Source organism: Merops nubicus, unplaced genomic scaffold (genome assembly GCF_000691845.1).
Source record: "Merops nubicus isolate BGI_N331 unplaced genomic scaffold, ASM69184v1 scaffold44539, whole genome shotgun sequence".
NCBI lineage: Eukaryota > Metazoa > Chordata > Aves > Coraciiformes > Meropidae > Merops > Merops nubicus.
The window spans coordinates 1-15,613 of record NW_008631145.1 but is presented as its reverse complement, the minus strand read 5'-3'; the positions used below and the strand labels follow the sequence as shown (position 1 = coordinate 15,613).

General features: G+C 44.4%; 1 protein-coding gene across 1 annotated transcript in view; it reads right to left on the bottom strand.

The window, feature by feature from the left end:
- DAZAP1 (DAZ associated protein 1) overlaps positions 1 to 14,151 on the bottom strand; it is a gene marked incomplete at its 5' end in the record, with an annotated part of 17,288 nt that extends 3,137 nt beyond the window's left edge. Inside the window, 9 exons of the mRNA XM_008947487.1 lie at positions 6 to 46; positions 456 to 485; positions 2,121 to 2,274; positions 5,545 to 5,627; positions 10,177 to 10,225; positions 12,403 to 12,513; positions 13,144 to 13,209; positions 13,507 to 13,673; positions 14,111 to 14,151. Coding sequence (XP_008945735.1) covers positions 6 to 46; positions 456 to 485; positions 2,121 to 2,274; positions 5,545 to 5,627; positions 10,177 to 10,225; positions 12,403 to 12,513; positions 13,144 to 13,209; positions 13,507 to 13,673; positions 14,111 to 14,151 — 742 coding nt within the window. The remainder of the gene's footprint in view (positions 1 to 5; positions 47 to 455; positions 486 to 2,120; positions 2,275 to 5,544; positions 5,628 to 10,176; positions 10,226 to 12,402; positions 12,514 to 13,143; positions 13,210 to 13,506; positions 13,674 to 14,110) is intronic.
- Between the last annotated feature and the right edge of the window lie 1,462 nt (positions 14,152 to 15,613).

Here is a 15,613-nt window from a genome sequence, read left to right as displayed (position 1 = left end):
GGCGGGGGCGGCGCTCCTCTCCCGGGGGGGGGTGGCCCATATCCACCTGGGGAACCAAGAGAAACCAGCAGGCCATGAGCAGCTGCTGCACAGCCTCCTCCAGATGGGGTGAAGCTGTGTGACGGGTTTCAGATGCAGTCCCAGCCTTCTATGAATTCTTACTTTGGGAAATCTCTGTCCTCCACGTATCCCTGCTGTAAATAACTGCAGTTTAGAAAGCAATTCCTTGATAACAAACTACTGTGGTTGGCAACAGCAGGATCTGTGTCAGCTCCCATTGCTGATTTGTTAAGAACACACCATCTTCTCCTGCCTTCTTTCAGGATAGATTCAATCAAGCTTTTAAATGTAGGTTGAATACTACAGAAACCCACAAACTGCTGAATTCTTACAGGAAATGCACCCTCGCTCAGCAGGATTCTGCTTTCAAAACTGGTCCCATGTAACATACTTACCAATTGCCTGTCCAGCTGGCACCCACATCCCTGAAAAAGAACAAAGAGAGCAACTTACACACACACTGCAGCTGCACCGGTGGAACAGGAGTGATTTAAAGCCAGCTGATGGTGCTCTGGGCTCTGGAGTAGGCTGGGTATCCTCCCCGTGCACCTCACTGATCTATTTCTATGGTCCAAGAAAGTGTCTCGGACTATTTCTGAATACACAGTTCTGGAAAGATTTGAGTCCTTCAGCAAATAACACTGAGCAGAGAGAGCAGCCCCCAACTCAAACGGGAGGGAGTGTTCCAGAGCTGTGAGTGCACTCAGTGCAGGGAACTCTGCTCGTGTGAAGACCAGAAACACCAAGAGCCAGAGCAGAGGACACATCCAAAGCATTTTCTAATATGCTCCTGGGTTTATCCTTGTTATTTTTGAGGTTTCCAAAGCAGAACACCACCATCTGCAGTGATCCCCCCCGAGGGGCCATTGGCTGGAGCAGGAGGTGAGGCAGCGACGCCCCCTCAGCCCCCAGGTGAGTGTTTCTCATCTGCTGGAGCCAGCCAGGCTCTGTTCTGTCAAACTCAACTCAATTACAGCACCCTATTTCTCCACAAGTTATCAAAACTGTCTTTGGGTGAACTCAGCATATTTATCCTGTCTTCAGAATCTGGGAGGGGGTGGGTGTTACAGCCACCAAACCCAACACACACAGCTGCTCCTTCCAGCCCTGGAGGGTTCCAGCTAAATCAAGAAAATGATAAGCAGTAAGTGCTCCCCTGCACCACCACCAGCCCCAGAGCTGCTTGTTATTTTTTCAAGGCTACATTAAGCAATAAAACCCAAAGACAAGACCATCTGTTTTTCTCTCATCCCTTTCAAATTTTACTTATAGCTTCCTTCGAAGCTGCTGCATCCCAGAAAACCTGCATTTCAGTAAGATTTTTCATCAGGGTGTCAGGCAGGCTGCAACCCCACAGCTGGAGTCACAGCTTGAGACCTTGAGCATCCTCAGCAGCTTCTCCACCTTACTGCATCCACAAAGTTCTGTCTGGGGAGAGGCAGAACCAGACTGAGCAGGTGAAGCACTGCGTGGGACACGCTAGGCTCAGCACAACTCACTGCCTTCTGCCTGGTGAAACCAAGCTTTTTGGGAAAGGCAGCCTTGGGAAGGGCTGAAGTGTGGAATTTTAGTTCTGCTGTCAGTAGCCAAGCAGAACAATAGCACTGACAAGCCTGGGAATATCCTCACTTGCCAGAAAAACAAATTAGCAGCTGGCTGTAAAGGCAAGACCCTGTGACAGCAGCTCCAAGATCACAGAACCCCAGCGTGGGGGGGTTGGGAGTCTCTGGAGATCATCTCCTCCAACCCCCCTGCTCCAGCAGGGTGCCCAGGGTCACATCCAGGCAGGTTTGGGATCTCTCCAGAGCAGAAGACTCCACAGCCTCTCTGGGCAGCTGCTCCAGGCCTCACACCAAAGAATTTTCTCCTCCTGCTCAGGTGGCACCTCCTGGGTTCCGCTTGGTGCCCGTGGCCCCTTGTCCTGTCCCTGGGCACCACTGACCAGAGTCTGGCCCCAGCCTCTTGCCCCCCGGGGCCCTTCAGCTGTTGCTCAGCCCCAGGGCTCTCAGCCTGTCCTCACCCTGGCAATGCTGCATCCCCACAGAGGACTCCAGGCATACCTTGGGGGCCGTATCCCTGCTGCCAGGTGGGAGGGGGCTGACCTGCCCAGCCATTGGCAGCGCTCGGCATGATCCTGTTCCCCCACTGGCTGGCGCCGGGCGGCCCTGGAGTCTGGCTCTTGCTATCCCGGGGCTCTGCACGTTTCACCTCCACCTAAACAAACAGAGCCAGCGTTCAGCAGAGATGGGGCAGGTTCAGACACCCCCCTTCCCTTCACACGCACCCTTAATTACACTTAAGACTACACTTAGCATCTTATGACTTATGTCTAAATACTTAATTATTAAACTTAAGGCCAGTAATTTAAAATGTTTCTCAGGTACAATATATATGATGTTAAGACATTACAAGTCCTACTATTGAAGTATTTCAAGTAAAACACATCCTACAAATTACTTCTGGTTCATCACAGTGCAGTGTTCATTGGCTTTAACCTTAAAACAGCAGTACCCTCTTACAACGGCTCTTCACTTACAAAACAAGTATAATCTTTCAAATTATTTATGTATTAGCTTAACATTGAAGGCAAGAGTTACAAAGATGATGTTTTCAGTAAAAAAAAAAGCCAACTTTGAGTAAAGAGTACGCTCTGAAAAAGGGTACTAATGCTTTAACCATTCCAACACGTTTGGGGTTCATTTGGAAGTTACAGTTTAAGCCCACCCCATCTAACTGCAATTTCAGCTCTGCTCATACCTGAGAAACACACATTTGCTTGTTTGTTTTTTTTGTTTGTTTGTTTTTTAAACTTAAGGTTTTATTTAAATGTCTAATGGAAGATAAAGACTTACCTTCCCCAGGCTAACGCTTAAAGAATCTCAATTAACTCAAACAATGTCAGAGGGAATGGATGTGATAAGAGAATCTTACATTACATCTAACAAAAAAGTAAACAAACATGCAAGTAATAAAAATGGACAGTTGAGTCAATAAGAAGCAAATCTTCATACTGTGTTAAGTCAGTGACAAAAGCCCTCCTGTTTTTAAAATTAGTAAGCCACAGTGCTTAACTTATTTTATTCAAAGATAAAGTGTCCTAGTGTTCCAAGCCATGGAATAAGTGCATCTGACCTACTTAAAATAAGCTGCACATTCAATATAAACCTCCCTCTCCCCCCCAAAAAAAAAAAAAATTCCAGTTTCTGATTTAATGAAACACTCTCAGCACTCATGCATGCTGAATTAAAGCCTTTTTTATTTTATGATTAATTTTAATGGGTGCCAGAGTACAAAGAAAATAAATCTCAATCATCAATGGGCCTGAGTAGTATGGAAAATAAAGTATTCAGAATTCTTCCTGCCATGTCTTAAAAACCATTCATGTCAGAGAACAAACAGGAAGCAGGCACCAGGCAAGGACAAAGCCCCCCACACCCCCCCAGATGCCCCAAGGACATGAGACATGACAGTAACCAAATCTCTGTCAGCTGAAGGCCTTTCCAGAGAGGAACCGAGGGAATTTTTCAAAGGACTCAAATTAATGAGTCTTAACACATTTGCCTTGAGGGAATTCAGTTATTGCTTACAAAAGCAGAGTCCTTCTTGCAATTTTAATTTTTTTTCCTCTTTCAACAACATATGGATTTGTTTCAGAGATACCTTTTTAATTACCAGAAAGCCAGAGATACCATTTTTTAAGGAGGGATTATGAGGCGACGGGGAGAGCGGAGGGGCTGGGGGTCGTTCATCCATGGGGGGGAATGCCATTAATATTTCAGTGCACATTTGGAAGCAGCAAACTGCCAAACTGAGGACTGAAAAATGCCCCTGCAATGTTCTTAGTGCCCAGGCTAGAATTCTACACCTGCCCAAAGCCCTGTTCACGCCAAGACACGAGGCGTCTCCGCTGCCCCTCGCCAAGCAAACACTGCAGGTTTCTGTGCTTTATGTCATTGAAAGAGGAAAAAGGAAAAAAAAAAGAGAGAGGGGGGAGACAAAAATAGATTATTTCATTTTGGTACCAAGACTGCCTGGGAAACAATGGAGAACTCTGAGCTGGCTCTGCTGTAGCCTGAGCAGCGGCAGCAGAGGTGACCCCGGCGCTGTCACAGGGCTCTCCATCCCCCCAGGGCACAGGGACCTGCCCTGCCTCTGTGCCCTCTCCATCCAGCACAGGACCTGGCACTGGCACTGCCCAGGGGGCTGGAGGCAGCTCCAGGGAGAGCTCAGAGAGGGCAGGGAGGACACCAGTAACCAAGAGCAGCCCTCACGTTCCTGATTGCACAAGCACATTTCTTCCTCTGCTTCATTTCCATCCTTGGGAAATCAGCCTACCCCTCAACCCCAAAGTAAGTTCATGGGAATAAAAGGCATTATTTACTGCATAACAAACCAAAACTCCACTGATAGGCAACAACACATCCCCCGCTGGCTAAATAAATGCTCATGAAGTATCAGCACATAGAAAAGACTTTAAAAGGCAATGCAAAATTATACAATGCAATCATTTCAGGGAAGTGACAGTGCTCTTGGGTTTCCTTGAAATCTCTTTGCTCTAAGGTGGCTTGAACACTTACTTTCAAAGCCGTGGGTACACCATGAAGCTACTTCACATTTACCAAAATTTCCTGTGGTTAATTCTTTGAGAACTTATGTCTCTGCATAAAACTTGGGTGTCCTGCAACAATTTACTTTGCTTCTTTTTTTTTTTTCCACAGGTATGAGCACGTTCCCTGCCGAGTAACATCAAAGCAAGCCTAAAAAATTCCTCCCTATCAAACACTCATTTGCTGACAACACAGTATGAAGATGAAACAACCAGAGGTCACTTAACTGCATTGTGGTTAAATACTATATAGAGTACGTGGGTTTGTATCAAAGTTTCACAGTAAGTGACCCAATTTTTTAAAAAACCAATCCTTCAGGATGTTTTTTTTTTTTTGTTTTCTCTTTTTAAGTTTCAGAACATATAAAGTAGATTGTCTCACACCACCTCAAAATTTGAGTATCAAATATACATCTGAAGGAGTGGTATCTTAAACCAAGCCTTGAACAACTCAGATTTCATTGGGATTCTGGTTTTCAAACAGCTGGAAACAACTCCCTTCCTATCCCTGCACCCAAGTTTTGTGCTCAGAGCAAAGGCAGCAGCGATGGAATCGCTCCGGTGCGAGCTCTGCTCGGCCAGAGCACCCCCCAGGTCTGTACACACAAGGCCTGACCCAAAACAACACAGCCCACAGCCTAAATCCTCAGGCTTTCAAGATCTGTCTCCTCTCTGGGCTAAGCCACCAGCTCACTGCCTCTCTCACCCACTGCAGCAAACTCAGAAGACCTCCCCCACCTCCGTGGGCGAAGCCTCGAGTTTGGGTTTCGGTGTCCTCCCGCTGCACTGAGCCGACCCCCAGGTTACCCACCAGTGAAATTGCTAGTTGCCCAAGACTTGGTTCTTTCTTAAGGTAAAATAAAACTACAACTACACACTTTTTTGCCCATGATGTCGTGAAAATGCATGTTGACAGCCTGGTCCACTGATTGTTCGTCCTCGAAAGTAATAAATCCAAAACCTAGCCAACGACGAAGAGTGAATCAAGGTAGCAGGGTGTTGTGACACAAAACAGGATGATGAACAGTATTAGGGGCGGACCAAGGGTTCAAGCAGGGGTTTCAGATAACGAGCCTTGTGTTAAAGTCTCAAAAAAAGTCAATCTGAGAAAATTGCAATGGATACTTCCTGTAATTAGGCAATTAATGCCTCGTCTTGGTTTCACACATGCAACTTACAAACTCAGCTTGTTAACCGCCTTTTAATTCGATTTGATTCCTTACCCACCTACCAGGAAGTGGAAAAAAAAGTGCTAGTACAGCCATAAATAGAACTGTGCCACACGACTGAGAAGAAAGTACTTGTGGGACAGCAGATTCAAGCCAGGTAACTTTGCTGCTCCTATCCTGGAGTCAGACTTGGCTCCCCAGAAAAACCTCTTACATCCCTATTGCCCAAAGCTGCAAAGCAACTTCCTCCCATCCCTTATCCCATCTTCCAATTAGGGAATGTTTTCCGTGGAAAATAAGAAAGTTGTCTTTGAAATGTAGCTGTTAAAGCATGAGAAATTTTACCACTCCATGGATGAATGAGAAGCTTCAGAAACTGACAACCTAGATCAGAGGTTCTCAAGTTTTCCACACCTTGGAAAAAGCACGTGGCCAACCTCCCTCCTGGCCACAGCAACCCACCCCTGGGCAAGTGTGGCTGACACCCAGAGCGACACTTCCCATCACAGCCCTTCATCTAGTGTATTTCTTGTATTTCCTGCTGGTTTTCTGTTGAAAAAAAAAATCTGTGGTGCTTTTCAGGCCCTCTTTTTGCCCAAGACATTGCTGCTAACTGCTCCGGTTCCCCCGGGGTGGCCCGTTCCCTTTTATCTGACCAGGGCCCTCGGTGGTGGCAGCCCATCCCAGCCCAGCTGAACCCAGCAGCTTTCCAGAAGGTCGTGGGGGAGTGTCTAACGCTTGCAGGAGATGCTGGAAAAGCAGCACAGCCCCCAGGACTCCCTCACTTTTGAGTTACACTTTGAGAACCACTGCGCTTAGGTTGTAGCTGCCGACACTGCCGAGAGAGTGGCAAAATCGTGGTTAATTGCACAGAACACAGAGCCTGGTTCATGCCATCAACCACTGGCTGCTGCTGTGACAACCGACTCCCAGGAAAGGTAAGAACACATGCAGTACACGGATTGTGCCATTCTGGAGATTAGCTAAGGGCAGAGCAATAAAAATTAGAAAGAAAACCCGAGGTGCGGCGTCGGAAGCGTATGGAACATGGATGCACTCCTGCTTCTCTGAAACCCAAGATCTCCCCCTTGGTTTGCGTTTTGCTTTGCAGCTAGTGCTGACAGCAGCCAAATATTGCTCTAAAGCGTTAAACAGAAATACAGTCTCTAACAGTTAGTGTCTCTCGAAGCTTATCCAACTGGGTTGGGTAAGCCCAAAGAGGCCTATTGTAGAAAAAAGTTTATATATATAAAAAAATACACAAAGATACAGGCCAAAATAGATTCCAGCAGGTCAAATTCTGCTGTCAGCAACAAGAGCAAAAGACATCACTAAAATAAACTTAAAATAAAAAGGAAAAAAACTTAGCATTTCCCACACACAAGAGACTGGCAGTATAAACGAAGTTTTGTTGACCTGTGATGAAAGCAGCCTCAAAATTGAGAGCAGCATTTCATCACAATATATTTGTCTGAGGTTAACTAGAAATCTGAGTATTAGAGCCAAAAAGAAAAGTATTTGTATTTATATTGCACACTTAGTACCACAGCCTTTATCTAGAAAGATATGGGAAAGAAAAATGATGGAAACCATCTGCATACAAGGGTTGCTTGTTTAGCTGGATTCCAAGAAGACTGAAGGAGGGGAATAGATTGTGGGATTGGGTTTGGAGGGGGAGAAGCAGGGAGAGTAAGAGGAAGCCAGGAAAGAAACAAACAAAGAAAAAAAAGATTTAAAGGGGTCAAACTCTACAAGATAGGGAACAGGGAAGAAACCAGAGTATAATACACAGCAAAATTCCAACAACATGAGATTTTTAAATACAGTGAAAGTGATGACATGTATCATCCAGTAGCTTTATTCTCCCAAGGACAGGGCTTCAGTGAAGACTAGAGGAACTAATTGCATTTAGCAGGAATCCAAGCGGGCTATGGAACAGAGCAGTGATGCTGGTTTGCAGCCAAGGGGAAGAGGAGAACAAACACAGCAAGAACCTGTAAATTACTTCACAGTTGTTGGTTTAGCCCAGAACAGAAAGCACGAGAAGCAGAACCTGCACCAAGGCCGTGGTTTCCTCTCAGGTGTGAGGGGGCTGGAGGGGGCACTCTGGGAGGAGGCTGCTGGAAGCACTGCCTGCAGCAGAGCCAGCAGAGGTGGGCAGGGGCTGCGAGTAACCAAAGACCACCTGGACACCTGGAGACACAGCCAGCTCCTCAAGGGCATCCCTGCAGCTCTGACACTAACCAGGAATCTGGTTCCCAGCGTTCTTGGGAGAAGCTGGAGGTAGAGGAGTGCTCCAGGGATTAGTAATGGGGATGGTTTTCCCTCCTCCTACCAGCAAACCAGTAAAACGACAGGCAGAGGGGGATCTGCTCAAAACACGAGGATGGAAAAGTTAATGGGAGAAGGCAGAATTCAGAGTGGCAGGAGCAGAAGATGGCATTGAACTGGTCTTTTAAATTGTCTAACCCTGCAGTCACCAAGGTGTCGTGCTGAAAGGCCAAGGGTACAGACCAGCAGTGCTCTGCAGCAGCACACGGCCCAGAGAGGAGGCAAGAGAAAACCTGTCTGGGCTGCAGGACCAGCAGCACCACGCACAGACTGGGAGGAATGCTCCCTAGCACACCCCCAGGGACTAGCAAGGCCATTTTTGGAGATGACACTCAGTTACCAAACTGCACAAAGAATGTAACGGAACAAAAAGGAAAGCCAGAGCAACAGGATTCAAGAACACTGCTGAAGAAGTCAGAAGAACTAAGGGACAGAGCATCCTGCAGAACATCTGCATGCTGGAGGATGGTTCTCAAACCTGCACACGTCTCCCACTTTTGCTTTAAGCTCCCACCTAGTCAGTGGACCCAAAACCCTGTTTTGTTTTGTTTTGGTTTTTTTTTTTAGTATAGCTTTAAGCAGAGAAGCCATTAATTGAGACCAGGATTAATCCAGACCAGGCATGATGTTTTAGTACCTTTTGCTCAGAGGCTGCAAGGCTGGGATTAAATATTACAAAAGTATCAATGATAAAATAATTACTGAAATGCTTCAGAACTTCAGCCACAAATTATATTCAGATGCCCGTATGTTTGTCTCTGCTGCCTCCTCTATTTAAAATCAAATGCTTCAGAGCATTTAAATAGATGAATTTATGTTCTGCTTAAAGAAAAGGTATCTGTTGCAAGAAGATTAAGATAGCTAAAGCAAGAAAACAAAAAAAACAAATATATTGAAACTTCGTTTACACTCCAATAAAAGACAAAGCCCGTCCCTCCTCTGACTGTGGAACTGGCCTGTACCTCTGTGATAAATTATCACCTAGAGAGAAGAAATCTAAAGAGATATCGTTAATCACAGTCAAACAATTCACAGAGAGAAAAGAAAATAAAAGAAAAGAACTTACTTAACATTACCATACTTTACTATGAAACACTTAAATATGTCACTAAGGATGTATGTCTAAATTAAAAATAAAACTAAGACTTAACAGCTTAATAAATATGAAGTGAAGAATATATTTCTTAATAATGAGTCAGAAGAGAAATGAAAGTTCAGATGGCAAACTATTCTCCAGCATGTAGAACATGCTATTAGGTGGTCAGTGCAACTAAGCTTCACAGATTTAAAATATTGCCTCTTAATTGTCAAACAGATGGCAGATGCAGTGGAAGGTGGATGACATGGAACTTGCTTCATATTTTGACCAAAGGTTACCAACTTGATTAAATAGTCCAGTGAAACTTCCAGGGTGTTTTGTTTTGTTTCCTTAAAAATAAAAAAAAAAGCAGTCCAGCATACAGGGATTAGACATCCCAATCAAAAAATAGATGTACTTCTGAATTATTTCGTGTTGTTTAGAAAGTGGTTTTTCTTTCATTTTAAGTGAAGCCATTTAACCAAAACAAAAAGCAGGTAATGGATGGATTCTGTTCTAAAGCCATGTTCAGAAATACTCTGAACTGGAGTATCCCCCCCATGCAATTAGACACCAACATACCTTTCATGTGGAACAGGAGGAAAGTCTGTGCTATTCCCCCCCAATAGCACCTTAAGCCACAGGAGCGGCTCGAGAATCAAATTTCATTCAACTAAAAAAACTAGCCAAAAAGAAATAAAAAAAAGAAGAAAATGAACATGAAACATCTGACTTTAAATGCATAGATACCAACTAAAGCTGCAGATGAAGAGTCTAGACTTGAAGTGATCTTTGCCCAGTGAATTATTCTTTTTCCTGAGGCAACACATGAAAAAAAAAAAGTCTACCTTTTCTGATGGTGTGAAATAGTTTGCCATCTGACTATAGGAGAGCATGAAGAAATTTCAAGGACAAACTAGATCAGCCTTTACCTCGGGGCCTCTGTTTCTCTGCGTCATAGATCATTACAACTTCAGTGACCTGGAAGAGAGAAGGGAAATTCTACTAACTGTGCTACCAGGGGAGCATTATCAACAGTCACTCCAGGCAGCACAATCCACACCAGGCACAGGGAACGAGCTGGGAACAGGGCTCTGCACAGGGGCTTAAGAAAAGCCCCAGTTCATCTGCTCTGAAAAGCTGCTACATTGTGGCTTTTTGGGGTCTCATCACATTTAAGATTTTAATCTAGCATTAAGGTCACTATGCTGGTTATACCCACCCTGGAGCCTATAAACAAACACCAGAGGCTGCTGCTCTCCCCAGCAGCTTCTCAGAAGATTACTTTCTGTTTTTAAACATTTTCACTCTCGACGTGAGAAGCAGCTTTAATGCTGAACACACTTCAGAATTTGCACAGCTTCTCTGAATTACTCCCTTGCACGTGTGGCACAGAGCACCAGTTATACATTGATGCTTTAAATGACATTACAAAAAACCCCTAAGTTAGGGATGATCATTATCAGCATGATCTTGAGCTTAAAAAAAACCCAAACATGCAAAGAACCAGAAAATGCAAGTTGTTTGAGGGCTTCAGGATTTTCTTCAGAACAAGCACCACGGGGAGTTACAATTTAAACAAAACCAGAGGTGTAACATTTACGTCAAAGGCAGCATTAAAATGGTTGAAAGGAACTGCCTTTAAATGTCTCAGATGCAGACAAGCAGTCACCACGTGTGCAGTCACAGAATCACACCTTCACCTGCAAGTTAATCTTACAATATTTTTTACTAGAATCCCCTAAATTAGCTTAAGATCTGATGCAAACACACCTTTTACTTACAGCTAGAACACACCCTTTTCAAGCTGTTCCACCACCCCATGGGATGTTACCAGCTGGGGGGGCAGGGCTGGGCCTTCTCCCCACTGCTCCCTGGGGATCCCCTTCTTCACACTGGTCTTATTTAGCAGGCAATTACCATGTCCAGGGATCAGGGCCTGCTTTTGTCTCCTTGCTCTGTGGCCACAAACCAAACCTAGGAGCCTCTACTGTCCAAGGAGAGTTCATTAACAACACCATACAGACTCCCTGATTTCCAGGCTGTCGTTAAAATTCCACTACTTGCTTTCCAGGCCATTCACACCGAATGCAGCCTTTCAAACTGAACAAACAGTTCTTAGCCATTGCCTTTTAGATGTATTTTTTTACATTGTCTTGATCAAATTTTAAATACAGTACTGTTGATAAACTTAGCCACTTGAGAAAGAACCAACAAATCCTTTGCTGCCACCAAGAGACCTTAAAGGAAGGTAATTAAAAACCATCAAAGGCACACAGTGAATGCCACTCAAGGATGACAAGTTCACACCCACTGGCACAGTCCTGAATTTAACTCAGGCAATTGTCATCAAACTTATTCACAACTGAGTTCAGTAATTTACTTCAGTATTTTGCCAGCAATAGTTGGGATAAATGAGAATTAACTGGCACAGTCCTGAATTTAACTCAGGCAATTGTCATCAAACTTATTCACAACTGAGTTCAGTAAATCCAGCAATAGTTGGGATAAGTGAGAATTAAACTAAACAGAAAAAAAAAAACAACATAAAACACAAAATCAGAGGATATAGTAATTGCAGTCTGAGGTTACAAACTGAATTAACAAGTGTGTAACATGAGTAGCAGTTTGTCTTTAGAAGGGAGGTTTTCTAGGGACAACAGAACTCAGCTGATTCCAGATGATGATTTAGAAGCTACTACTGTTACCAAAATAGTGGCAGGAGAGAACAAACCTTAACCTGTCTGTACAGGACCTTAGACACAACCTCACTGAAGGACTTTGTTCCCCTCCAAGAAAAAAATTTTGAGTTGCCAAGCTGCAAGTTATCAACCAAAAAGAGAAAAAGTTATTCTTAAGCCAACTCAGGAGTTTTTGCAGGAAGGGAAGAGAACCAGACATCAGGTAGACTCAAAGAAGAGGAGCCAGCAGCAGCAAATTCAATCCCTTATCACAGCAATAGATTTTGACAAACAGCCAGATACATTTCGAGATGATGAACGTTTACTACAGTTTATTACAGAACTCTTCAAAACGTCCCTACATCAGTTTGTCTGAATTAACCAAAATTTGACAGCTTGACAAAATCTGAGAAAAGGCAGTGGGGAGGGAAAGCATCTCACAGCTGACTGATAACTGCATCGTGCTCAATGACTCACCACTCCGAATTTCTTGAAGTATTCCCTGAGCTCTGTCTCACCACAGTTATGAGGAATCCCACCAACAAAAATTTTATTTGATTTATTGTTATCACTCCTGGATCCTTTCTGCTAAATCAAGGAGAAAAAAACAACATCAGTCAGAAGGACAATAAAGTTGGCTGCTTCTATCATTTTTTACAGTTAAAGATGAACAGTGGGCTCTTGCAGGTAGAGGGGGAGCCACCTCCAGGCTTGAAGTCTCCTGGTCATTCAAGTGACACAACTGCATGTTCAGAGCCCCCAATTTTAGCATTTTCAGTTACAACCCGGCCACTGCTCTTCAGAAGATGAGAAAAACTAGGGACTGTGTTCTGAGGCCATTTCCTCATTTTCTAATGAAATTATATTAACCTGCAGGGTGTGAAGCAGGCTGGAAAAGAGCCACAGCCCTGCAAGTGCACTTCCAGACCCCTGTTCCAAGATCTGGAGAAGCTCTTACTGCTTGTAGCTGAGAGAAGAGCACACCCACAGACTGTGTGCTGCAGGCACAACGTGCTCCCCAGCACACTGGGGTACGTGGAGTCTCCCCGTGCAAATCCAAGGAGAAAATATTTTTCAGGCATAAAATTCACACTCAAGCCCTGCATGCTGACTCCTGATTTTAAAACATGGATAGAATCCAAGTGAATTCAATCCAACTGGTAGAAGGCAAGCCAAAATTTGGAAAAGAGGCAGGAAACACCAAGTATCTTTCCTTACCCATCCTTCCTTCGGTCGTGTCCTTTCTGGCTGCATCCCCCTAGGCGTACATGGCTTTGGATCAATCTGGAAGAAGTTCCAGTTTGGTCAGATCTCAGCATGCAGAATATGGCTCTAAACGTTAGGTTTATGGCAGCTGAACACAGCACTGCTGAAATCCAGCTCCTCAGATCAAAGCTAGCGTCAGTATCGCTTCTACAACATGACACAAAGCATTGAGTTAAAGCTGTCTTACAATAAATAATTAAAACCAACAATCAGGTAACTTCCACACTATCCAGTCTGCAAAGGAGAAGCCAGAGTCTGAAACGGGTCTTTGAAACAGTCTGGAGCAGAAACAGACAGAAGACAAGAGCCACTTACATTTCGGCCATCTAACGTGTGAGGTCTGCTGGCCAGTACTGTTCCCACACAGTTGGGATCTTTAAATTTCACAAATCCAAATCCTCGAGACTGGTTTGTGGTTTTGTCTTTCATGATTACACAGTCTACGACTTCTCCATACTGGGAGAAGTAGCTACGAAGGGTTTCTGTTAAAAAAAAAAAGAAGAAAAAGCAGCAGACATTAAACAGAACTGGCCACTCACTTCAGCAGGCTGTGGTCACAGAAGAGAAGTGAACTGCCAAACAAGTTCAAACTCATCTGCTGAAAATGATTCAATTCTACTTCCTCTAAACAACGGGTCTATAATGGTTTATTGTCACTTCTACAAAAGGAAAGTAACACTGTAATAAAGCAATGATAAAAAATCATCACCTTCTGTACTGACAAAAACTTCAGTACCAAATACTGGTAGAAAATATAAACCCAAAAGTGATTAACATCTAGTTAAATTCTGTACAAAGTTTTATTCATTAACAGAGGAGAACAGTGGAATCTCATCCAGACCCTGCTGTTTACAGCCACATCTGCACTGCTCTGCAGCTCCCCAGGACCCAGCCCAGCAGCTCAGAGCCCAGGGCTTACCTTGTGTTGTACTCCAGTCCAAGCCACCCACAAACAGTTTCCTGCAAATGAAGCACACACAGGAGTTTTAGGGTGCTACACGGCAGGTGCTTCACCTTACTGAAGGCAGAGAGCAGCTCCTCTGAACAGGGCTGGTGCTCCTGAGACCTCCAAAATACATTAGAAAGTCTGCTCTTCACTAGAATTCTTTGTAGTAAGATTCACATAAAACTAAGGCATCTGTTTGTGGGCCACAAGCATGAACACAGATTGTAAGCTTATTGCATGAATAGATGTTACTCTTCTGTGCAAAGAGAAGACAAAAACATCAGAAAAGTCCAAGTTCCTCCAAAGTCCCTATTTCCAGGTATCTGAGGAGGCAGCATTGCTTTGAGAAGTCGTTACAATAGCCAGATGGAAAAGAAAGAACATGGAACATCACACGAAGTCCATTTCCCTCATCTTTTGGGACAGAAAGGAATCCCAGCATGGAACACTTCAGAAACACATGTCTAAAGCACCACTGAAATTTGAAAGGTGACCCAGGAACACTGTTATAAAGTCATTCTACCTCATTAACCCCATGCTCCAATTACGATGGGATGTCTGGATGCCTGTCAGGGACTGAATCATTTTCTCTAAGTGACTTACAGAGCTTCTCCTAGCCACAGGAGACAACAGCTGCAGGGTCCATGCAGTTCCAATTTAAGGATGAAAACAAAACACCAAACTTCTGAGCTCAGGCAAACAAACAGAAGCCCAGACATCCCAGTTTAAATCCCCAAGTCCGTTCCACTAACCACTTTAATCACTTTAACCCCAGGTGAAGGATCAAGAGCTGTGCACAGTCTTGCATTAAGCCTCCAAAACCAAGTTCAAAGACCAGTTGGACTCTCCTACCTCCCTTTGCTACATAATGCTGAACGTTACCAGGAAGACAACTGGCAACCAAAACAGGTTAAAAAATTGCTCTCCAAAAATTCAGCAGCAACACAGCTGCTGCAGCCCTTTGTAACAGGGACTGTGGCAAAACCAGCACCAGATGCTGAAGCTTATGCACCTGGTGTTCCTGTCTCCTATGTTTAGAGGTATCTCCTATGACAAATAACACCATGGGTGAAGTTTTTCAATGCCAAGTTTAAGGGCAGCTGCCCTGGGATGATGTGTCCAACTCCCACGTGCCAGAGGTCACAGCCCCATGGGAGCTGCAGCTGAAGGAAAGAGACCCCCAGGAAGGTCTGTGATGCTGAACTAGATGCAACAGTTGGATGTGAGCATCACCTGAAACCTCTGTGCTGCAGAACTGGGTAGAACAGGAAGCACATGAGGTTTTTCCACCCTCAAATCAAGAAGGGTTAAAGCAGCCCTCAGGTTTCCTGGTCCCCATGTTCTCAAAGTCCTGCTAAAGAAAGGTCTTTAAACTGCTGATTAAAGACAAAACCCCTTCATCCACTCCTTTTGTGCACTACTCTCTCTAGAAAGACTAGTCAGGATCACTTTTGTCCACCATTACCTTCTAGTAAA